At 37.8% G+C, this 23,950-nt stretch overlaps 1 protein-coding gene across 1 annotated transcript in view; it reads left to right on the top strand.

Moving 5' to 3' along the window:
- Positions 1-23,950, top strand: part of SHOC1 (shortage in chiasmata 1) — a 90,122-nt gene that overhangs the window by 15,100 nt on the left and 51,072 nt on the right. The window contains exons 5-12 of the mRNA XM_044938467.2: positions 4,440-4,618; positions 8,859-9,021; positions 9,222-9,318; positions 10,259-10,409; positions 13,128-13,236; positions 19,273-19,367; positions 20,004-20,240; positions 23,133-23,549. Of these exons, the coding sequence (XP_044794402.2) occupies positions 4,440-4,618; positions 8,859-9,021; positions 9,222-9,318; positions 10,259-10,409; positions 13,128-13,236; positions 19,273-19,367; positions 20,004-20,240; positions 23,133-23,549 (1,448 nt within the window). The remainder of the gene's footprint in view (positions 1-4,439; positions 4,619-8,858; positions 9,022-9,221; positions 9,319-10,258; positions 10,410-13,127; positions 13,237-19,272; positions 19,368-20,003; positions 20,241-23,132; positions 23,550-23,950) is intronic.

Here is a 23,950-nt window from a genome sequence, read left to right as displayed (position 1 = left end):
CGCCATCCAGCCGTCTCATCCTCTGTCGTCCCCTTCTCCTCCTGCCCCCAATCCTTCCCAGCATCAGGGTCTTTTCCAATGAGTCAACTCTTCGTATGAGGTGGCCAAAGTATTGGAGTGTCAGCTTCAGCATCAGTCCTTCCAATGAACACCCAGGACTGATCTCCTTTAGGATGAACTGGTTGGATCTCCTTGCAGTCCAAGGGACTCTCAAGAGTCTTCTCCAACACCACAGTTCAAAAGCATCAATTCTTTGGCACTCAGCTTTCTTTATGAAGGTTACAATTTATATCCTGCCAACACTTGTTATCTGTCTTTTTAATTATAACCATCCTAGTGAATGGCTCATTGCATGTCACTGTAGTTTTGATTTTCATTTCCCTGATGGCTTGCAGGGGACCAGCCCCAGCTGATCCAGGGTATTTGAAGGAGAGACGGCGTAGGCGAGGGTCAGGAAACAACTGCTTAATTAAACGTTAATTAAGGATATAAAGAGTAATAGAATGAGGATAGCTCAGTAGGAAAATTCAGTGGAGAAAAGAGGCTGAGTAGCTTGGTTTACGCGGGAGGCCAATAAAACTTCAAGACAAGAAGTTTGCACCACTTACGTAGGCCGCAGGCGTCCTTCCGTTCTCCCGAAGGAGAGGAGACGCTGAGGCCTCCCCGGTCTGATCTTAGAAGCCCAGGCATAATTAGCAAGCATGGCGGGTTCTGCACTACAGATGGAGACTCAGCCAGAGTTTGAAAGAGAGAGCGACATGGGGAGACCAAGTTTCGGTGAATAAGGCCCGCACTTTATTTTCCAAAGTAGTTTTTATACCTTAAGTTATGCATAGAGGATAATGGGGGAAGGGGTGGAGTCATGCAAGGACAGCAGTTCCTGGTTCTAAACGAAGCCAGGCTTTCAAACTTATCATATGCAAAAGTTCAGGTGAATTACATCATCTTCTGGCCCGGAGGCCTGTTAACATTCTAAGAAACTTATTTTTCTCTAAAGGTGATTATTCCAAAGTCAGGCACCAGCCTCCAAAAAAGCATTGGACAAAGCTGCATTTTACATTTCTATACACCCATTATATCAATCAATACACTGCCAAGGACACAGTAGGTAAGGAGTATGGAGACTTAGCAGCAAACGTTGGCTCAATAAGTGAAAAACCCTTCACCAATACAATTTCTAATCAATCTTTTAACTACTCAAAAGAATCTGTGTTTAGACAGTTTAGAACATCTCCTGCCTCTCACAGTTGGGAGGCTCTGAACAATCACATGTGGCCGGAAAAACCTATTCAAGCAGGCTAGAGGATTTCCAAAGGAGTTTGTAGGTTGAAACACTGTCACGCCTAGGAATTATTAACAGGAGCTGTAAGCTAACTCTTTTTTCAGAGAGAGGTAGTGGGGGACAGACCCCCGTAAAGTCAGAGGTGTAGGTGAAAGCACAAAGCAGGAAGTAGGCAGACTCTGGTTTGGGGGTAGATGCTCGAGAATTTCCAGGGGGACTCCTGAGGCTCGATCCCGCCTTTGCGTATGCCGAGCCTCCTTCCTCATGACCTTTGTCATGGGCGGAGTTCCTCACGCTGGCTCCCCACAGTGATAGAATTCCTGTTGAGCTATTCCAGATCCTGAAAGATGATGCTGTGGAAAGTGCTGCACTCAATATGCAATATGCACTCAATATGCAATATGCCGGCTCCCGGCAATGGCTAATGATGTTGAACTTCTTTTCCTTTAATTATTGGCTGTTAGTATATCTTCCTTGGATAAATGACTATTCAAGTTCTTTGCCATTTTTAAATTATGTTATATGCCTTTTTATTATTGAGGTTTAAGAGTTCCTTATGTATTCCAGATCCAAATCTCTTATTAGATATTTGATTTGCTAATATTTTCTCCTGTGGATTGCCTTTTCACTCCCTTGATGGTGTCCTTTCAAGCAGAAAATATTTTGGATTTTGATGAAGTTCAATTTATCTAATTTTTCTTTTGTTATTTGTACTTTTGGTGTCAAATCTAAGAAGGCTTTACCTAAACTAAAGTCACAAGAATTTACTCCTTTTCTTATACGAGTTTGCCTGTGATTTGTTTTTTTAAGACACACAGCAGTTCATGAAATGTTTCAGTTATTGGTGGGTTATGCATTTCATCATTGGTATCCCATTTCACATAGAATAAAATCCAGTGTTCTTATCAAGTCCTCTAAGATCCAGCATGATCTTGTCCTTGCCCACCTATCTAACCTTACTCAGTTCCAGTCAACCTGACCTTTCTGCTTTTCTTTGACTATGACACTTGGTCCTCTGCTCTGAGCCTCTGTATGGCTTGCTGTTTACCATTATTCAGGTAACTGTAGCTCCTCAGAAGGCCGTTCACTAACTACTCTCTCTAAAACATACCTTATGTTATCCCTCTGGCTATTACTTGATGTCCTAATATCTCATTTTATTTCACTCATAAGAGTTTTTCACCACCTGACATTATGTCATTTACCTATTTATTTGTCTATCATTCCATTATCATGTAAAACTTTATGAGGGCAAGAACACTGGTTTGTTCACCTCTCCACACTCAATGCCTAAAATGGTTCTAGCACATTGTAGACACTCAATAAATATTTCTTTTCAGTTAAGGAATTAGTGAACAGGAGTGGATGAATTTACCCAAAAAAGAATGATATAGAAAGAAAGCAAAGACAGTGCAGACTGAAAGCCCAGGAAACATCAGGATCTTCAAGTTAGGCAGAGGAGGAGTACCAATGAACAAAAAATAGATAATATTGGACAAGGAGGGAGAAAGAAGACATGGAAATACTGGTCTTTAAAGATCACTTATGGTAAGGGGAAGAGAATTGACAGGGTTTTCTCAAAACTATAGTACCAGGCTTCTGTGGTGGCTCAGTGGTAAAGAATCTGCCTGCCAGTGCAGAAGACATGGGTTCAATCCCTAATCCAGGAAGATCCTGCATGCTGGGGAGCAACTAAGCCCCTGTGCCACAACTATTGAGCCCACATGCCACAACTACTGAAGCTTGCACGCCCTAGAGCCTGTGCTCCGCAACAAGAGAAGCCCCCACAAGAGAAGCCCGTGCACACCTACAGAGTAGCCCCTGCTGGCAGCAACTAGAGAAAAGCCCGTGCAGCAGCAAACACCCAGCACAGCCAAAAATAAATAAATAAAATTATATTAAAAAAATTTAAAAACTACAGTACCAATGATTACTATTAATTATTGTCTCTGTCAGTCATATTTATTTTAAAGTAGCTATCTAAGCACTAAATTTAGAAGTCTCTAAAGATCCACATGGAAATTATATTGATTTTGGTTCTTTCAGTCTGTGTATTAAGGCTAAGTATTTTAGGATATCATAAAAATATATATTAGAATATGTACCCGAATTGCCAATAGTATATTTATTTATTGGAAAATTCAGTAGAAAGGTCTCTTTTAAGTTCAAATATCCTGATGATATAAACAATGATGGATATATCTGGGTCAGTCAGGAAACAAGCAAGGTACAGGTAGGGTCAAGGGAACCAAAAAAAAGTTCCCAAGACTCGCAATGCCTGGAAGTTATTACCACCCTAAGCTTGAAGGAGAAAGGGGACTGAAGTAACCAACAAAGTCAGAACTGTAGCTACAAGAGAGATGCTGTGTGATTAAAGATGAAACTGTTGGTTGAAGAATGTAGCTATCTCTCCAAACTGTGGCCCCAAAGGGAAAGATTTGGGAAGAATAATATTTCAACCTATTTATTTTCCCACCTTTGATCTCCTGCCAGTGCTTCCATTGGCTAAATCCAACCAGAAGACTAGGCAAGGGAGTTTGGTTGGTTCATTGAGATCAGTCTCCTAGGATGTAGAACAGGATATAAAAGGTTGAATAATGACATGGAAAAGCAGACATTGACTATCCAGCACAAGGACATTTTGGCAATGCGTGGCCAAGTCTAAAAATCTATATATCTTTAGCCTCATCATTTCCATTTTTAGAAATTGCATTTTGAGAAAACAGATAAGTACACAGAGATATTCCTTGCATTGTTGCTCATAATAGCAAACAATTATAACAAATTTAAATTTCCAGTAACAGGGAACTAGTTGAAAAAATTGTTTAACTATACAACGGGATCTTGTTCATCCACTCAAAAAATGAAGTGAATGTACATTGATTGATATGTAAATGTGCTCATGCTTCATTGCTTAGTAGAAAAGAACAGGTTACAAAATACTATGTATATGAATCCACTTTTGTTTAAAAATATTCAAAAATAATTGATAAAATACGTACTTTTTAAATTCATCTCTTGAATGATGGATCTATGGGTAATGTTTCTCTATATCTGTTGGAATTTGGTAACTTTCTACAGTGAACATGTATTATTCGTTAATAAAGATGTTTTAAAATAAGACATACACAAAATCAGTAATTTTCGTATATCATAGAAAAACAGTTACAGGAATGGTGACCCAGCTTAACTGTGAATTTGATGAAATTGTTCCGAGTTCAAACCCAAACTCCCAAACTGAAGTAGAGGAAGCCAGCTTATATACCCATAAGGAATACAATGAATTCTTTACTTTTGTCAGCTGCTTAGAAAAACGTCCATCACTTCAAGCACAAGGTAAAACATTTGTTATTTTCATTGTTATAAAACATTTCTTACTAATATATAAATTTTCATTTCAGTGATTTTTTTTTTTGCTTTACTGGATTTTTTAATTTTTTCATTTTGCTAAGGATATCCACCTACAAAATTGAAATTGAAAGTTTTGCCACATTAGCAAAATATTTTCTTTCATATTAATCTCCTTTTTGTAATTTAGTTGTTTTTGGAGTTTAAGTGTGCTGGGCTTCAAAATAGCCTCAGAGGTTTCATGAAAGGTTGCTCACAACATATTGCTATAGTGATATTAGCATCTCTGTAGCGATCTGATGACATGACAATCTGTTATAACATTAAATTATTAGATTATTAAGTGATAGTTATATTTTATTTTCCCATTTATTCTGAAGATTTTCAATCTTATCTAATTTATGTGAAACCATAATTCAACGTGGAGATAAAATAGTTGCAGTGTTAGGTCAGGAAGTTCACTCCGTTTTTATGAATTTACAGTAAGTAATACTTAAAGATATATTTAATCCAAATTATATTCTAAATCTGATGTTGTAAAATGTTTATACAATGTGACTGGCAAAAAAGTTATATTTTTACTTGCATTTTAAAAATTATTGGTATTCAGTGTTCATTTGCATATTTTTATTTTGTGAAATGATTCTTTTTGTCTCTTTTTCTATTCTTGTATTTTATATTTATATATCAATAGTATCAATAACCCCAAATATATTTAACTTGAACCTCGATGGCACCCCACTCCAGTACTCTTGCCTGGAAAATCCCATGGACGGAGGAGCCTGGTGGGCTGCAATCCATGGGGTCGCTGAGGGTCGGACATGACTGAGCGACTTCACTTTCACTTTTCACTTTCATGCATTGGAGAAGGAAATGGCAACCCACTCCAGTGATCTTGCCTAGAGAATCCCAGGGAAGGCGGAGCCTGGTGGGCTGCTGTCTATGGGGTCCACAGAGTCGGAAGCGACTTGGCAGCAGCAGCAGCAGCAACCATTCCTTTTATGATTTCTATCATACTTGTTTTTATACTTAGAAAATTCTTCCTTGGAGTAAATAAATATTTATTTATATTTTTACTTAAAGTTTCCTTTAAGATTTTAGTATATGATTAAAAGTAAAATTTTTAAAAAATCCCAAATATTTTGGCCGTGGTCCCAATATTATCTGGGGAATCCTCTTTGCTTTCCCCATTGATTAGAAATGTCACTTACATTATATACCAAATCCTTATCCACATTATAGTTTGTTTCTGGATATTCTAGTATGTTTTACTGACTTGCCTATTATTGTGTCAGTATCATAGTTTTAACTATTTAATATATGAATATAACATGTATTAATAGTCTTTTCCCCCCTACTCTCACATCTGTATTTTCCAGATTTACTTTGTAATCAGTTTTCCAAATTCCAAGACAGACTTCTTGAGAAATTGAAACTTTTTAGTTTTTACCGTAGTTAACCTTTTTTAGCCAGGAAAATGGTTTATTTTGCCTTTTCTTCAAGTTTTGTTGTTTTTGCTTTTGTTTATTGATAATGATCCTTGGTAACGTTTTACGGTATCTTCCGTAGACATTCTGCACACTTCTGGTGTTTATTTCTCAATATTTGTATGTTTGTGGCCATAATAAACACATTTGTCCATTAATTTTTGACTAGGTTCATATATATATATATATATGTATATGTATTTGAAAACCATTGATTTTATAGTTTTTTTTATCAGTTTAGTGAACTCAGTTGTTTTCATTTCATTGTGTTGGGTTTTCTGCCAAGAATAACCCCATCCTCTTTCCTGTCAGTAGATCTCTTTTTTGCTTTTTTTTCATAGCTAACTAGCCAAAATTTTGTTTCCTCATGACAACTTAACACTCCTCTACAGTAGAGGAAAACAGTCTCCTCACATCCGTATTGGTACATATACTAGTATAATAAGGTAAGAAATCCAGGGTATGCGTATAGCCATAAGAATATAAGGAAGTAGCACCTCTGTTAAAGCCTTTGTTCAGGTAAAAAGAACATCGGTTGTGGTGTGATGCTGCCCTCAGGTGGCTCAACAAAACAGAGTGGTTAGAAAAAAAAGACCTCAAAACTGATGGGGTGTCCCCATGGTACTCCCAAAAGTACTAGGATGAGCCTTTAGGAAGGAAAGACAGCTAGAGGGTCAGTGTTTCAAAGTGGAAAGTGGAGATGGGGATATAAATGAATGATTTTTGAGTCTTTACTATTAATATGACTTCATTAATATTTACAGAATGGATGTACTAATGAACCTTCTTTAATGATCTCAGCTAAAGCTTGCTTAGACACGGTGCTGATTGACCAACTTTCTCTGGCGTATCATGGGACATTCTCAGCCACAGGATTGTCGGGAGCTTAACAAGTTCTGATAAACAATCTCTTAGGAGGATAATTTACATAACAATTTCTCTTTTGGTATTTTAAGTTAGCACCAGGCAAAGGCATGGTCTTGGCCTGCCTACTCTACACCATGTATTTATTAAGTACATGTGTACCAATGATGTATCAAATAGTTGGTCAGGGGATACCTCACTTTATACTACCCTTCTCTCGTGCCATTTAAAATTACTTAACTGAAAGGCCACTGCCCAGAACAAGAGACCATTGCTCCCCCTTCCATCCCTGGGCCTAGAAACTGCTAAAGCACTGATACTGTTAGCTAAGATTCTAAAGTGATCCAAACATGATAGAGTGAGGAGAGTAGAAACCTGTGTTTCAGGTTTCAAACACGAAACCTGTTTCAAACCTGTGTTTCAAACACGACACAAAGCAGTCGTGTCTTCTAACATGTAAGCTATATCACGCTTCTCTAGCAGATACTTTGCTATATAGCTTTCATTGTAGTTAATTTTATAACAAATGTGTTTGAACGACTTTAGAGTGCTAGAATCAGAGTTGGTCTCATTTGTAGGCTTTTTAGACCATCTTCATTCCCTAGTGTGAGTCTCTGGAGATGAATTGGAGACCTTACGAGATAAAATCATGTAGAGAAGAAAAGACTGGGATCAGCAAAAGTCAAATGCTTTTATTTCTTTACAGTCTTGCTAAGGCTAACTGACTAGTTTGAGGCATAAGACCACAAGATAGCTTCCTCCATTGATTACATTAATTTTATTGGGGTAAAAAAATATGAGCCTTTACAACTCTTTCAGGATATTTGGTTACTACTCAGTGTACTGTACTGTGCTTAATCGATTGCTCAGTCATGTCCGACTCTTTGTGACATCATGGACTGAAGCCCACCAGGCTCCTCTGTTCAGGGGATTCTCCAGACAAGAATACTGGAGTGTATAGCCATTTCCTTCTCCAAGGGATCTTTCCAACCCAGGGATGGAACCTGGGTCTCTTGCATTGCAGGCAGATTCTTTACCATTTGAGCTACAGGGAAGCCCTACTCAGTGTACTGAGTGTGAAAGTGTGAAAGTGTTAGTCACTCAGTTGTGTCCAACTCTGCAACCCCATGGACTGTGGCTCACCAGGTTTCTCTGTCCATGGAATTCTCCAGGCAAGAATACTGGAGTGAGTTGCCATGCCCTGTACTAAACCATGTTAAATTTTATTGAGCTTCTATGTCTGTACCAGTCCCATGCTACATGATTTATTTGCACAGTACAATGAAGAACTAAAGACTTTAAAATGTGTTTGACTATTATGTATAAAATAAGCTACAATGATACATTGTACAACAGGGGGGAATAGAGCCAATATTTTATAATAACTATAGATAGCTGCTGCTGCTGCTAAGTCGCTTCAGTCGTGTCCAACTCTGTGGGACCCCATAGACGGCAGCCCACCAGGCTCCCCTGTCCCTGGGATTCTCCAGGCAAGAACACTGGAGTGGGTTGCCATTTCTTCCTCCAATGCATGCACGCATGCTAAGTTGCTTTAGTCATGTCCGACTATGTGCGACCCTATGGACAGCAGCCCACTAGGCTCCTCTGTCTACGGGATTCTCTAGGCAAGAATACTGGAGTGGGTTGCCATTTCCTTCTCCAAACTATAGGTAGAGTATAACCTTTAAAAATTGTGAATCAGTATATTATATACCTGTAACTTACATAATATTGTACATCAACCATTCTTTAAATAACTAAATAAATAAAATGTGTTTGTCAACCCAAACTGTATCAATGGCTGACTACAGTAATTACCTAGATCCTTTAACTTTTACATTTGTTCTTATTCTGTTATATTTCTTGTTTATTTTCAGATTTGTCTATTGATGAAGAAATAATTTTTGTAAATTATTTGACAGCCTATAAAAGTCAGCTACCAACTTTGCACACTCTGTTGAGTAGGCTAAAACTATTTTTAGTAAAGGATCCCTTGCCGGATTTCAAAGCACAAATCCCCACAGAAGCTAAATTTTTCAGGTACTTAATTGCCCAGTGTCGTAAATATTTTTAAGAGGAGGAAATATTCTTTGTATATTCACAAGTCTAGATGCTATCAATCATGGTATTTTATTATTACCTCAAGTCTAATTTTAATCACTATGTATTTTGATTAACTACATTTGGTATGTACCTTACTAAAAAGTAAACACTAATTTAATGTTTTATTTTTTGTTAAGGGAGTGTTTCTCTCTTCAAGGAGATGTAAAATGTTTGGTGGAAGAAGATTTTTACATGGATAAAGAGGACTTTTGTCAGGAGAAACTGAAAGATACAGTAGGTTTAAATGAAGCTGTAGTATTTGCTTTCAGTAATTTTTAAACTAAAGTTAGTAAATCATACTTTTATAAGTTGTAGTAATACAATTGGCCATCTACTGTTGTCAAGTTAAAAAACTCGATAATGGGTTGAACATGTATCAATTAAAGAGTCAAATATACTTCAGAGATAGCAGTCTAAACCTTGACTATGCATTGAAATTACTTGATAAATTTTAATAAAATTCTGAAGCCTGGGTCCTACTCAGATATATTCTGATCTAACTGGTCTGGTGTGCATCCCAGGTATAGGGAATTTTAAAACCTCTCCCAATAATTTTAATCAATATACCTGGTATAGGACACTAAGAAGTTATATATACATTGGTCTTAAGGCATTTAAAGGTTTCTATTTTTTACAAACAAAAACTTTAACACACATGGTAAAAATATTAATTCACCTGTTAGCTCCTTTTCTCCAGTCTCCTCCTTCTTCCCCTGTTAATTCTGAGAGCTATGCATATATAGTCTCACGTGTTGAAGAATCCAGTTCTGTCGGAATGAGAGAGAAATAAATTCTATGGAATGCAGTAAAGATCCATTCCATCCCACCTACTCTTTTTACTCCATTCACCAACTCTCATTTGCTGCAGTGATTGCTTTAACTTAGAATTTTGAAATGTTATTAACACAAAAGAAAATATTTCTGTATCTAGGGATATTGTACATCACTAATGTAAACAGTGGCCATGAAGGATTTTATTCAGACAGAAAATTGCTTGTAATATATTTTTTTTGCCTGCTACACTTACTTAAAATGTCTGCAGAGCATTAAAATTTTTGAGTGTGGATTTAGTTTTTAAATTACACCAATTAAGCAAATGTATCTTTTTGTGAACTCAGAAATATTTATTTGGAAAGCCTCACTAAAAACTTGTCTTACCTATATATTATTTTAGTCATCAACTTTGCTTGAATGTGAATTGTTAGTACCTATAAGCCACAAAAAAGAAGTTGATATTCCATCACTCTCAGAACTGAAGGAGTCATTAAACTTAATGCCAGAAATAATAAATTCTGCAGATGAAAATGAAAACCTTTCCAAAACAGGTGAGAATTAAATGGGTGTGTTCAAATATAAAAGGGCAACATTTGGAATCATGGTGATAGAAATGTTCTATGTCCAAATTCAGTGTTAGTATACTGATTGTAATGTTGTACAAAGTTTTGCAAGATGTTACCCTTTTACATGAAATCTCTGTATATTATTTTTATAATTCCACATGAATTTATAATTATGTCAAAATTAAAATATAATTTCAAAAGGCCTCCCAAAAATCTATTACTTGTTAGAACTTCTTAATAATGTTTGTTACAAAAGTTCTTGTTCATTAAACCTTTTCTGAACCTTCAGATTTTTAAAAAGTTTCCTGTAAGTTTAGACAGCAAAAATCTCAAAATTATTATTGATAAAACTCTTTTCTTATTGTCTTCTCTTTGTATACTTACATGCTTAAAATGTCTCAAATTAATCTATTTCAAGGTAATTATACAAATAGAGCTAAAGCACATATGGCTATATTAATTTTTTTAGTTATTTACAGAGTGACAAAATGTTAACAACTTGTATGCTGACTTTAGAGACTCACAGTAAGGTTATGATTCATGGATCAGATGACTGGGAGAGTCATAACCTGGAATTTAGATGGTTTCTTCCTAGTTAAACATAGTAAATATTGTTGAAGTCTTCCAATATAATTTGAGCCCACATATTTAATGCTCCTCTTATAAATTCCAATTGAAATAATCAAAGATATATTATATTAGGAAAGAGTGAAGGAGGATTTGTTATATCCATTGAAAATAGGGATGCTTGCCATCAACATACTTGAAAGCATTCTTGCAGACAAGACTAAATCAAGGGGATTACTGCTCAGCGTGTAAGTCAAGCAAGGTTACAAAAAGGCAACCTGAGTAAATGGATCAAATTTATACTAGAACTTGAACATCTAGCAAAGCTCAAAACCACAGGTAGCCCATGGGCTTTTTAGAAGGATACAAATCTATGAATGCTAATGGAAAGCACAAGTGACTTTATTGAATGACTGTGGTGTTACACTCTCAGCCTTTACTTCGCCCTGGTGGTGATAGTTTAGTCGTTCAGTTGTGTCTGGCTCTTGGCAACCCTATGGACTGTAGCCTGCCAGGCTCCACTGTCCATGGGGTTTTCGAGGCAAGAATACTGGAGTGTGGGTTGCCGCGTCCTTCTTCAGGGAGACTTCCCAATCCAGGGATCAAACCCGGGTATCCTGTATTGCAGGCAGTCTCCTGCATTGCAGGCAGATTCTTTACCAACTGAGCCACTAGGGAAGCTTCTTATTTGGCTCTGCTGCTGCTGCTGCTGCTAAGTCGCTTCAGTCGTGTGCGACTCTGTGCGACCCCATAGACGGCAGCCCACCAGGCTCCCCCGTCCCTGGGATTCTCCAGGCAAGAACACTGGAGTGGGTTGCCATTTCCTTCTCCGATGCATGAAAGCGAAGAGTGAAAGTGAAGTCGCTCAGTCGTGTCCGACTCTTCGCGACTCCATGGACTGAGGCCTACCAGGCTCCTCCGTCCATGGGATTTTCCAGGCAAGAGTACTGGAGTAGGGTGCCATTGCCTTCTTACTTAGCTCTAATGGTGACTAAATGTCTCCTCAGAGGAGTCATTGAGGAATGAACTGAGGAATGAACAGTTCACTGAGGAATGAACAAGATTACAGAAAACTGGAAGGAATGATGCTAAAGCTGAAACTCCAGTACTTTGGCCACCTCATGCAAAGAGTTGACTCATTGGAAAAGACTCTGATGCTGGGAGGGATTGGGGTCAGGAGGAGAAGGGGACGACAGAGGATGAGATGGCTGGATGGCATCACCAACCCGATGGACGTGAGTTTGAGTGAACTCTGGGAGATGGTGATGGACAGGGAGGCCTGGCATGTTGTGATTCATGGGGTCACAAAGAGTCGGACACGACTGAGCAATTGAACTGAACTGAATAAAATTTTACCTCAATATTAACAATCTTGCTGACCGTTATTACAGTTTTGTAAATTTAACTTTTTAATACCCAAAGCAATCCTATCATTATTGTTAATATTACTATCCTACCAAATTTGGAAGGTCAGAGTCATCTTTTATTCCAGTGTAATGCCAGACTATGTTGCTTTCGAACTGTGCTGACAATACTGTTATTTAGTTACATTTTTATCTGGATCAAATTAATCATCTATTTGGAAGTATGCTGTTTTATTTATGAGAGTGATAGAAACACATTGGCTCTGTATCATAAATGATGATTATTTTTTCAAACCCACTCTATAAAAATATAATTTTGTGCTAGCCCACCTAGTCTCCAGACTTTTTAAGGTAAAGAATTACTCTCAATTAATACTGTTTGCTTAACATCACCAGTATTTAGTACAGAGATAAAAATAGCACTGTGTCCTAAGTACTGACAGTATTAGTTGTCAGAATTTAAAACATTATTACACATAAAGTCTTAGAATTTATCTTAAATGGTAAATTTAATAAAGTTCAGTTATTATTGTATTTTTTAAAAATCACCATTATCATAGTTGAGACACCATGTGATATATGTATAGTCCTTTATATAGATGGAAAATTAAAACTGTTATTTTGTATTTCAAATAACCCAAATTTATTTCGATTGAAAATTTTTGTTGTAACAGAATGATTGAACATAATAGTTGCTTACAAAAGTCACGAATTATACATATTTTTTCAATGTTTATGTAACATAATTTTGATTAATTTTTATATATTCCAGAAGAGTTAGAAATGCCATTAACTCATCTAGACCTAACAAACCACCATTCTTCAGTGAATTCATTATGTGCAGAACTTCAGACATTTCCATCTTCTCCTGTTTGTAAAATGTAAGTAAAGATTATATCTAGGACTCAGATTGCAATTCAAAAGAAGCAATCTTTAATTAAATCTCTTCATATAAAGTCAGTTTCCAAGATATTTCTGTGAAAAAAATGTAAGAGATTAAATGGTGTTATAATAAGAAACTGATGGGAATATATGAACATATATGTACATAACTGTTTTTATATGCACAGAATATCTCTAGAAGGACATGTGAAAATCAAGTAATGTTGGTTGAGCCCAGAAAGGAACTGGGTAAACGCAATTTATAGGAGCTAGTAAGTGATAGAGCTAGGCTCTTTTATACTTTTAGTATTTTGAAAGTGAATATATCACCATCAAATATAAACAACTCAAAAATTTTAATTTTAAACTTAAACCATCTGCTTAGAAAATTGCCAGTGGATGCTTACCAATGACACTGCCTCTATTGGCACTCATTACCATGAAATACAGTGTAGTAGTATACAAATACCACAGACTGAGTGACTTAAACAATAGAAGTTTATTTCTTCATAGTCTAGAGGCTAGAAATCTGAGATCTGGATGTCAGCAGGGTTGGATTCTTCCTGAGGCCTCTCTCTTTGGCTTGTAGAAAGCTGTCTTCTCCCTCTGTCTTCATGTGGTCTTTCCTCCATGCATGTCTATGTCCTGATCTCTTCTTCTTAAAAGGACACCAGTTATACTGGATTAGGACCCACCCTAATCGCCCCATTTAACTTAATTACCTCTTTAAAGGCCTTACCTCCAAATATAGTCATTCTAAGGTACTGAGTGTTAGGGCTTCAACATATGAATTTGAGCAGAGACACAATTCAGCCCATAGTAAGTAGTTAATAGCCCTGAAGTACAGCCAGATTGTCTGGCTCTGTCATTTACTAGCTCTGTGATCTTAATTGCCCTGTGCCTCAGCTTCCGTATCTATAATATTGGGGTAATAATAGTACATACTCTGAGTTCTTAGTTGTGATTGGCTAATCTGCCAGAAGAGAATGCTATTGGATTACTGGAAACAACTGGAGCATCTCATCACTAGCTGCTCAGGCTTCTACTAATGGTCTCAGAGAGTGTCACGGCATAAAATAAAGAAAGCTGATGCTGAGGGCACCAATTATCTTCATCTTCTGGCAAAGAGGGATTTCCTTTAGGAGGAGTAAATTTGTTTTAGAGCTAAGCAGAACTCTACCATGAACTAGAACTGTCCATATCAGATATAAGCTCTAACAAAATAACATGGGACAAGTACGGAAACTCCCTATAATTTGTTTAAATATTTTAATCCCTTTGTTAAGGTGCAAGATTTTTTATCTTTTATTTGCAGGGCCTGTATTTCTTTTTGTGTGTGTTCTTTTACTCTTTTACTTACTCCATATACCCTTCTTGTTGTTGTTAACTCTAAGTCATGTCCAATTTTTTGCAACCCTATGAACTTTAGCTTACCAGTCTTCCCTGTCCTTCACTATCTCCCACAGTTTGCTCAAACTCATGTCCATTGAGTCAGTAATGCCATCCAACCATCTCATCCTCTGTCCCCCTGCCCTCAATCTTTCCCAGAATCAGGGTCTTTTTCAGTGAGTCAGCTCTTCACATCAGGTGGCCAAAGTATTGGAGCTTAAGCATCAGTCCTTCCATTGAATATTCAGGGTTGATATCCTATAGGATTGACTGGTTTGCATCTGTTAAGGCAGATTCTCAATTAGAAACAAAGACTAGCTGGAATTAATATAATATTGAATTTCTCATATTAAAAGTATTTATTTAAACTGCGGTAAACTCATTTTAATCACACATGTTTTATACCTACTTATTGTTATAATTCAAACATCTAATGAGAATTTATGAAATTAAGTCTTATCTGTATTTATGATTTGCCAGTTAGAACAAAAAGACTTTTCAATTAGCCAAAGGTTTTAGGGCCTTTTGAAACAACTTTAAGAAACTGTCTCATCACTGGAAATCATTTCCATTGGTTCATGAACATAAAAACTTAAAAATCCCTATTTATTTATTTTTTTTAATTTTATTTTATTTTTAAACTTTACAATATTGTATTGGTTCTGCCATATATCGACATGAATCCGCCACAGGCATACATGTGTTCCCCATCCTGAACCCTCCACCCTCCTCCCTCCCCATACCATCCCCCTGGGTCGTCCCAGTGCACCAGCCCCAAGCATTAAAAATAAACTTATACATCAACTGTGAAAGGGAAAACAAAAAGAACAAATAATTTTTAAAAAACAGAAAGGAAAAATAATATGTAATATTATTGTACTTTTAACTTGCTTTTATGGCCCTAATTACTTTTGTTTCAAAACACAACATTTTGGCTAGAGATATAAAGTGAAGTCGCTTAGTCGTGTCCGACTCTTTATGACCCCGTGGACTGTAGCCTACCAGGCTCCTCCATCCATGGGATTTTCCAAGCAAGAATACTGGAGTGAGTTGCCGTTTCCTTCTCCAGGAGATCTTCCTGACCCAGGGATTGAACCCGGGTCTCCCATGTTGTAGACAGACACTTTACCGTCTGAGCCACCAGGGAATGATATAACCAGTTAACAAATATTTTTAGTTCCTACTACATGTAAAACTCTATGCTAGATTTTATGGTGCTAAAAAAATATCTTTGTGGTGTGAAGCCTTTTTTCTACATTAACTGATTGCTGAATTGTGAATATATTTTTATATATGACCAAAGAAAATATCAAATTCAGACATATCTTCAGAAAGTTCAACTAAGAAGGAGGTCATTTGTCTATATTATGATCTTCTGCTGGACTTGGTTTGCCTAAATATTTATCCTTCCTTTTAGTTTAAGATAATCACCTACAATCTGAGGTATCAGGTTGTCAAAGAGACCTTGGCAAGGTTTAGGAACTGTCTAGCTTCTCAAATATTACCACCACATGCAAGATTTTTGGGTTATGTGAGTAAATTGGGTGATTTAGACATAAGATCTAGTTGTCTGCTACTACCCAGAATTATCAATTGAACCAGCAGTGCTTATAGTTAGCATCTTCATGTATGTTCTATGGGGTTTCCCTGGTGGCTCAGATGGTAAAGAATCTGCTTGCAACACAGGAGACCTGGGTTCAATCCCTGGGTCATGAAGATCCCCTGGAGAAGGGAATGGCTACCTGCTCCAGTATTCTTGCCTGGGAAATCCCATGGACAAAGGAGCCTAGTGGGCTACAGTCCATGGGGTCACAATATGAACAGAGAAACAGAATACAATCACTTCTCACTTGGAAGGGTGTGGGAGGTTTGGGGCATATATTAAAGGGTTTGTGAATTAATGGTCTCTTCCCTGTTGTTCTTATTCAGTCGTTTAGTTGTGCCTGACTCTTTGTGACCCTTTTATTTCTACACTAACTGATTGCTGACTTGTGAATATATTTTTATATGTGACCAAAGAAAATATCTCTAGACTGTAGCATGCCAGGCTTCCCTGTCCTTCGTCGTCTTCCAGAGTTTGCTCAAACTCATGTCCATTGAGTTGGTGATGCCATCCAACCATCTTGTCCTCTGTTATCCCCTTCTTCTCCTGACTTAATCTTTCCCAGCATCAGGGTCTTTTTCAATGAGTCAGCTCTTTGCATCAGGTGGCTAGAGTATTGGAGCTTCAGCTTCAGCTTCATCATCAGTCCTAGCAATGAATATTCAGGACTGATCTTTGGGCTTCCCTGGTGGCTAATTTGATCTCCTTGCAATCTAAGAGACTCTCAAGAGTCATCTCCAGCATCACAGTTCAAAAGCATCAATTCTTCAGTGCTCAGCCTTCTTTATGGTCCAACTCTGACATCTGTACATGACTACTGGAAAAACTATAGCTTTGACCAGATGGACCTTTGTCAGCCGTTTTTTGCTTTTTTAAATTTTACTTTTTGCTCTGCTATTTAATACACTGTCTAGGTTTGTCCTAGCTCTTCTTGCAAGGAGTAAGCAAGTGTCTTTTAATTTCATAGCTGCAGTCACTGTCCACAGTGATTTTGGAGCCCAAGAAAATAAAGTCTGTCACTGTTTTCATTGTTTCCCCATCTATTTGCCATCAAGTGATGGGACTGTGCCGGGGTCCAACCCCGGCTGATCCAGGGTATTTGAAGGAGAGATGGCATAGGTGACCTATTTATTTAAATATTCATCAAAGATATAAAGAGTAATAGAATGAGGATAGCTCAGTGAGGAAATTCAGTGGAGAAAAGAGGCTGAGTAGCTTGGTTTACGCGGGAGACCAATAAAACTTCAAGACAAGAAGTTTGCACCACTTACGTAGGCCGCAGGCGTCCTTCAGTTCTCCCGAAGGAGAGGAGACACTGAGGCCTCCCCAGTCGGATCTTAGAAGCCCAGGCATAATTAGTAAGCATGGCGGGTTCCGCGCTCCAGATGGAGACTCAGCCAGAATTTGAGAGAGAGTGCGACATGGGGAAACCAAGTTTCGGTGAACAAGGCCCACACTTTATTTTCCAAAGTAGTTTTTATACCTTAAGTTATGCATAGAGGATAATGGGAGAAGGGGTAGAGTCATGCAATAAGCCAGGCTTTCTTCCTGCAAACTTATCATATGCAAAAGTTTAGGTGATTTGCATCATCTTCTGGCCCGGAGGCCTGTTAACATTTTAGGAAACTTATTTTTCTCTAAAGGTGATTATTCTAAAGTCAGGTGCCAGCCTTCAAAAAGCATTGGATAGAGTTGCATTCCTATAGGGCAAAGGTGAGGTGTGCTCAATCAAGAAAAGAATTAACTCAAGGGTCCAAGGTTACTAACATTGAGGCTACTACTTACATTTCTATATACCTATTATATCAATCAATACACTGCCAAGGACACAGTAGGTAAGGGATATGGAGACTTAGCAGCAAACATTGGCTGAACAAGTGAAAAACCCTTTACCAATACAATTTCTAATCAATCTTTTAACTCCTCAAAGGAATCTGTGTTTAGACAGTTTAGAACATCTCCTGCCTCTCACAGTTGGGAGGCTCTGAACAATCACATGTGGCTGGAAAAACCTATTCAGGCAGGCTAGAGGACTTCCAAAGGAGTTTGTAGGTTGAAACACTGTCACACCCAGGAATTATTAACTGGAGCTGTAAGCTAACTCTTTTTTCAGAGAGAGGTAGTGGGGGACAGCCCCCCGTAAAGTCAGAGGTGTAGGTGAAAGCACAAAGCAGAAAGTAGGCAGACTCTGGTTTGGGAGGTAGATGCTTGAGAATTTCCAGGGGGACTCCTGAGGCTCGATCCCGCCTTTGCGTATGCCGAGCCTCCTTCCTCATGACCTTTGCCACGGGCGGAGTTCCTCACGCTGGCTCCTGGCAGTGATAGACTTCCAGTTGAGCTATTCCAGATCCTGAAAGATTATGCTGTGAAAGTGCTGCACTCAATATGCAATATGCACTCAATATGCAATATGCCGGCTCCCAGCAGGACTGGATGCCATGATCTTTATTTTTGAATGTTGAATTTTAAGCCAGCTTTTCAACTCTCTGCTTTCACCTTCACAAGAAGCTCTTTAGTTCCTCTTCACTTTCTGCCATAAGGGTGGTGTCATCTGCATATCTGAGGTTATTGATATTTCCCCTGGCAGTCTTGATTCCAGCTTATGCTTCATCCAGCCTGTGCTTCATCCAGGTATTTTGCATGATGTACTCTTCATATAAGTTAAATAAGAAGGGTGACAATATACAGCCTTGATGTACTCCTTTCCCAATTTTGAACCAGTCCATTGTTCCTGCTACGTACTAATTTTTGACCTCATACCTACAAATGAGCTGTATTTACTGATTTACACTGCTTGTCATACATACTTCCTTCTCTCCTAAATACCAAAAACACATCACTCACTCACCCACAAAACTGAAGGACCGGAACTAAACTTCAGGATCTTTTACTTCCTGAAAAGGTAGAGGAGACTGAAATTTTTTATAGTTCTGATCCTCAGCCAGTAGAAGCTCCAGAAATTCTATTTAGAATGGACTTGGGTCCATTGTTATATTGTATTATATATATTATCTAATATTAAACTTTAATTCTTCTTTTTCAGTAATTTGCTTACTGCTGAAGAATCAGCTAACAAATACCATATGCTATGGCAATTAGAAAGCTGCAAAAGCTCTCTGAACTCATTTTTGATCAGAGGTAAAAATTGATTTTGAATGCTAAATAAAAAGTATAGATGAAAAGGTACAATCAGTAGAAATGTATTGTTGTTGTTGGACGTGGTACTCTGTCCATGGGATTCTCCAGGCAAGAACACTGGAGTGGGTTGCCATTTCCTTCTCCAACTCTTTCCTTACTTAAGCTAAAAAGTAATGGAAAGCTCTGTGCCACAATATCTAAAATGATAATTATTGTAAAATCTGATAAAACATATCTTCTTATTTTGGCTCATTATAATGAGAAAATTTCTGATTTAATAAATCTTACATTAATTCTTCAAAATATCATTGAATGTGCTAATTTAGTAATTACTAAAATGGTCAAACAAAATAAAGTTTTATTTCCTGCTAAATAGTAGAATAATTTTAACTTCACGATATTTCCATAGATTGAAATAAACCTTTATGTGACTTGTGTTGCTATAATATTTTAGACTTTTACAAATATTAGCATCTTGAAAATGAAATATTAGATACGTTTGTTTTATTTTTATTCTAATTTGTAAAAATCTACTTTATAAGAAATTTCTAGTGTGGCTCTATTTTTTTTTTCCATTTTTTTTGCCCTGTGGATTGTTTCTCATATTTGTTGTTTGGTTTGTTTTGATTTTTTAAGTGCCAAGAATTGAAGAGCCCAACAATCAATATTCACTTACAGATTTGAAAAAGATATTTTCTGTTGAAGAAGAAAAACTTGTGGTTAATCCTGTAAATGCAGAGTGGTGGAAAGAAGCAAGACTAAATCTGACAGAAACTTTGGAACCTCTAAGTACATATTTGTGTCATAATAATTTATCTTCTGATGATACTAAATTGGAGACATTTTTACCTACAAATGTGCCTCAATTAGAACGTAAGTATAATAGTAAATATCACTTCTGTAAATATTTTCAGGATGAGAAAATGTTAGATATTGGCTTTCCAGGAGGTAATTGGGAAAATACAACTAAATTCCAGCATTTAATATAACTTTGGCTCTGCCAGAATTTATAACTTTGACCTTCACTAAGCCCCATTTTCTTCCTTGAAAAAATGAGGAAGTTTGACAAACTAATCCTTAAGTCTCTTTCTGTTCTAAAATTCTGTAGTCTCAGCTTTAAATCTCTAGACATTCTCAGTTAAAGAGACCTTATTTCCTTTTACAAATGATAATTTCTAGTTCATTTTCTGTTTACATCAGCCTAGGTGTAAACCAGCACCATTATTTTTTGACCTGACAGCTGAGTTTTAAGTGTTCAGTAATGTCTAGTAATTAGAGAAGGCAATGGCACCCCACTCCAGTACTCTTGCCTGGAAAATCCCATGGATGGAGGAGCCTGGTAGGCTGCAGTCCATGGAAGGGGTTGCTAAGAGTTGGACACAACTGAGCGACTTCCCTTTCAATTTTCACTTTCATGCATTGGAGAAGGAAATGGCAACCCACTCCAATGTTCTTGCCTGGAGAATCCCAGGGACGGGGAGCCTGGTAGGCTGCCATCTATGGGGTTGCACAGAGTCGGACACGACTGAAGTGACTTAGCAGTAGCAATGCTTAGTAATCTCTTTTCAACAATAGAAATTATCCTTTGATACCAAAAGGTTTAGTCATTAGGCATTTTTAAACTTGATACAATTTAAATATTTTATTTAGGAATTTTATATCTGTGGATTTTTTAAAAGATTTTATTCAGGAACTTTTTCTAGTATTTTATTTAGGAACTTTATGTCTATGTTCCCCCAAATTCCTTGAGCATATTTATGATCATTACCTTGAACTCTTTATTGAGTAGATTGCTTATCTTCATTTAGTTCTTTCTGGGGTTTTATCCTGTCCCTTCATTGGGAATATATCCTCCTGTCTCTTCCTTTTGCCTAATTCACAGTTTTTATTTCTATGTGTGGGGTAGGTAGGTTATGTTTCCCAGTTTTGGAAAAGTGGTCTTTTGGAGCAGTGGTATATGTCCCGGCAGTGCACTCCCTTCTGGCCACTAGAGCTATTTGCACTATGCACAGCCCTATGTGGGCTGTGTAGACACTTCTGTTGTGGCAGATTGACTAATGTGAGTGGTCTGATAGGTGTGGCTGACCCCTTGTCTAGTTGGTTGCCAAACCCTGTTCTTGTGTGGAGGCCACTGGCCACCAGTGGGTGGGGCTGGGTCACAAAGTAGCTGGCTGTGGAGCTGGGGACCCCAGGATTACTGTTGACTTACTCATGGGTGGAGCCAGGTCCCAGAATGGCTGGTTGCAAAGCTGGGAGTCCTGGATCTAGTGTCAGCCTGCTGGTAAGTGGAACTGGTTTTTGACATGGCTAGCTGGAGGGTTTTGAGGCTGGGATTAGCCAAATAGTGGGTGGGTTTTATACCCTCAGGTGGCTGTTGAGGAGCCCAAAGTGTCCCAGAGCTGATGTTAGCCTACTGATGGGCTGTGGTAGGGCTCAGATGATCCAGGGCTACTGCCCACCCACTGTCAGATGGAGCCAGGCCCTGGGGTCTCATAGCTGATACTGGCCTGCTGGTGGGAAAGGTTGAGGCCGAAGAGATCCTGGGCTATTGTCCAGCCACTGCTGGGCAGGTATGGTTCCTTGGCTTTCTGGTGGGCAGGACCACATCCCAGGGTGGCTGGGGGCTTGGGGGTCCTTCTGGTAGGTGGTACTGTATCCCCACACAGCTAGCTCCTGGGCCTGAGGAATCTCAGTGCTAATGCCCAAAAGGCTGGTGGGTGGGGCCTGACCCAGTGCTAAAAAGCTAGAGGGAGGATTTCAAAATGGCACTTATCAGCACTAGAATCCTCATGGCAGAACAAGTGTCCAAAAGACAGCTACTGCCAACATCTGTGTCCCGAGGGTGAGCTCCAATTGCCCCTGCCTTCTTGGAAATCTCTCCAAGATCAGCTGGTAGGTCTGACTCAGGCTCCTTTCAAAGTATTGCCTCTGCCCTGGGTCTCAGGGTGAGTGAGATTTTGTGTGCCTCTTTTGAGAGTAGAGACTATTTCCTACAGCTCTCCTGAAAGAAAGCCCTAGAAGCCTTCAATGTCAACTATTCTGGGGACTCGCCTTCCTGGTGCATGACCCCAACTATGGAAGCCAGAAGTGGGGCTCTGCAAATGAAATTCTGGTTCATCCCCTAAAAGGAATCTTGTACCCGTTAACAGTCACTCACATTCTGTGTCTTTATAGATTTGTCTATTCTGGATGTTCTGTAGAAATGAAATCATGAAATATGTGGTCTTTTGTGATTAACTTACTTCATTTAGCATGTTTTCAAGATGTGTCCATATTATAGCATGTGCATACCTTAATATAAAGTATTGATCAAGTATCTTGTCAAATTTTTAATTGGGGTTCTTTTAAAATGTTAAGTTATAAGAGTTCTTTATATATATTGGATATCGTCTTTTTTTAAGTGTATGTATTGCAAGTATTTTCTTCTGGTCTGTGGCTTGCTTGGTACATAAGTTTTTGACTCTTACCTTAGAATAACTGTTGCCTCTAGGGCTGTGACTAGCTGTAAGCCTATTGGCAACAGGCTGGAATTATTTCTTTGCCCAGTAACCTTAGCTCCAGTAGTAGGAAAAGAGGTGCTGAATTTTTATCCTTTAAAAAATTATTTTATTCAGAGAAAACATTGATTTTAAAAGCAGTAAACAAAGTCCTCCTAAGGATCACATTATATTAATAAAAACCTAGAACTAAAGGTTATCTTAATACCCTAGTAGAACACCCATTTGGGCATGAAAATCATTGGATATTTTTATTTTCTATTTTCAGCACAGTTAGAACATGAAGATTGTTCCTCTCCTCTTATACTTATTAATGAGCAATCTACAAATGATCATTTATCACCTCCAAAAAAGACTCCATCTCCAACTAAAGAAGTATCAGATTTGCATCTTTCTGATGAATATGTCTCTGTTGAAAGACCAAGAAAAGAAGAAAAACCAAAGAATGACCTAGAACTAGGTTATGGAATAATCCAAAATAAAGAAAATAAAGATCACTTGGAACTTGACAGCACAGTACCATCTACTGAATCATCTTCCTCTTCAAAAATTGAAAAAGCATCTTTTAAACATGGTAAAAAGTGGGAGAATAATTTGGACCTTTTGAGCGACTTTATTATGCTGCGAAATAAGTATCCGACTTGTACCTCAAAGACTGAAGTCACAGACAATGATGGAAAAGATGGTGGGTAACTTAGTAATAATTTGGTGTAGGTATGATAGTTTCAAGGACTAAACAAATAATTTATTATAGAAAGTAAAGAAATAAAGTTCTTCAGGTAAAACATGTTATTCAAAGAAAATATCATTGACTCATGACACATTGTATAAAGAGATGGATATGAGACAAACAGGTATAAATGTAGATATGTATTTTCCAAAAAATTTAAATGCACATTTGAACTTGTAAGAAAAGCCACTATTTGTAAAAACACTTTCTACAGCTTAGTCATACAGATTCATAGTATTTCTAACTTTTGCTGATCTTTCTGCCATTCTTTTTTCTCTTTTAGCTCACAGTTCTACATCACTGTTTTAACTTATATTTTAACATGTACTTAAGAATCTTTCATCCATTTGATTGCT

The sequence above is a fragment of the Bubalus bubalis genome, chromosome 3 (assembly GCF_019923935.1).
Source record: "Bubalus bubalis isolate 160015118507 breed Murrah chromosome 3, NDDB_SH_1, whole genome shotgun sequence".
NCBI lineage: Eukaryota > Metazoa > Chordata > Mammalia > Artiodactyla > Bovidae > Bubalus > Bubalus bubalis.
The sequence above is the reverse complement of the archived record's forward strand: the minus strand, read 5'-3'. Positions and strand labels throughout refer to the sequence as shown.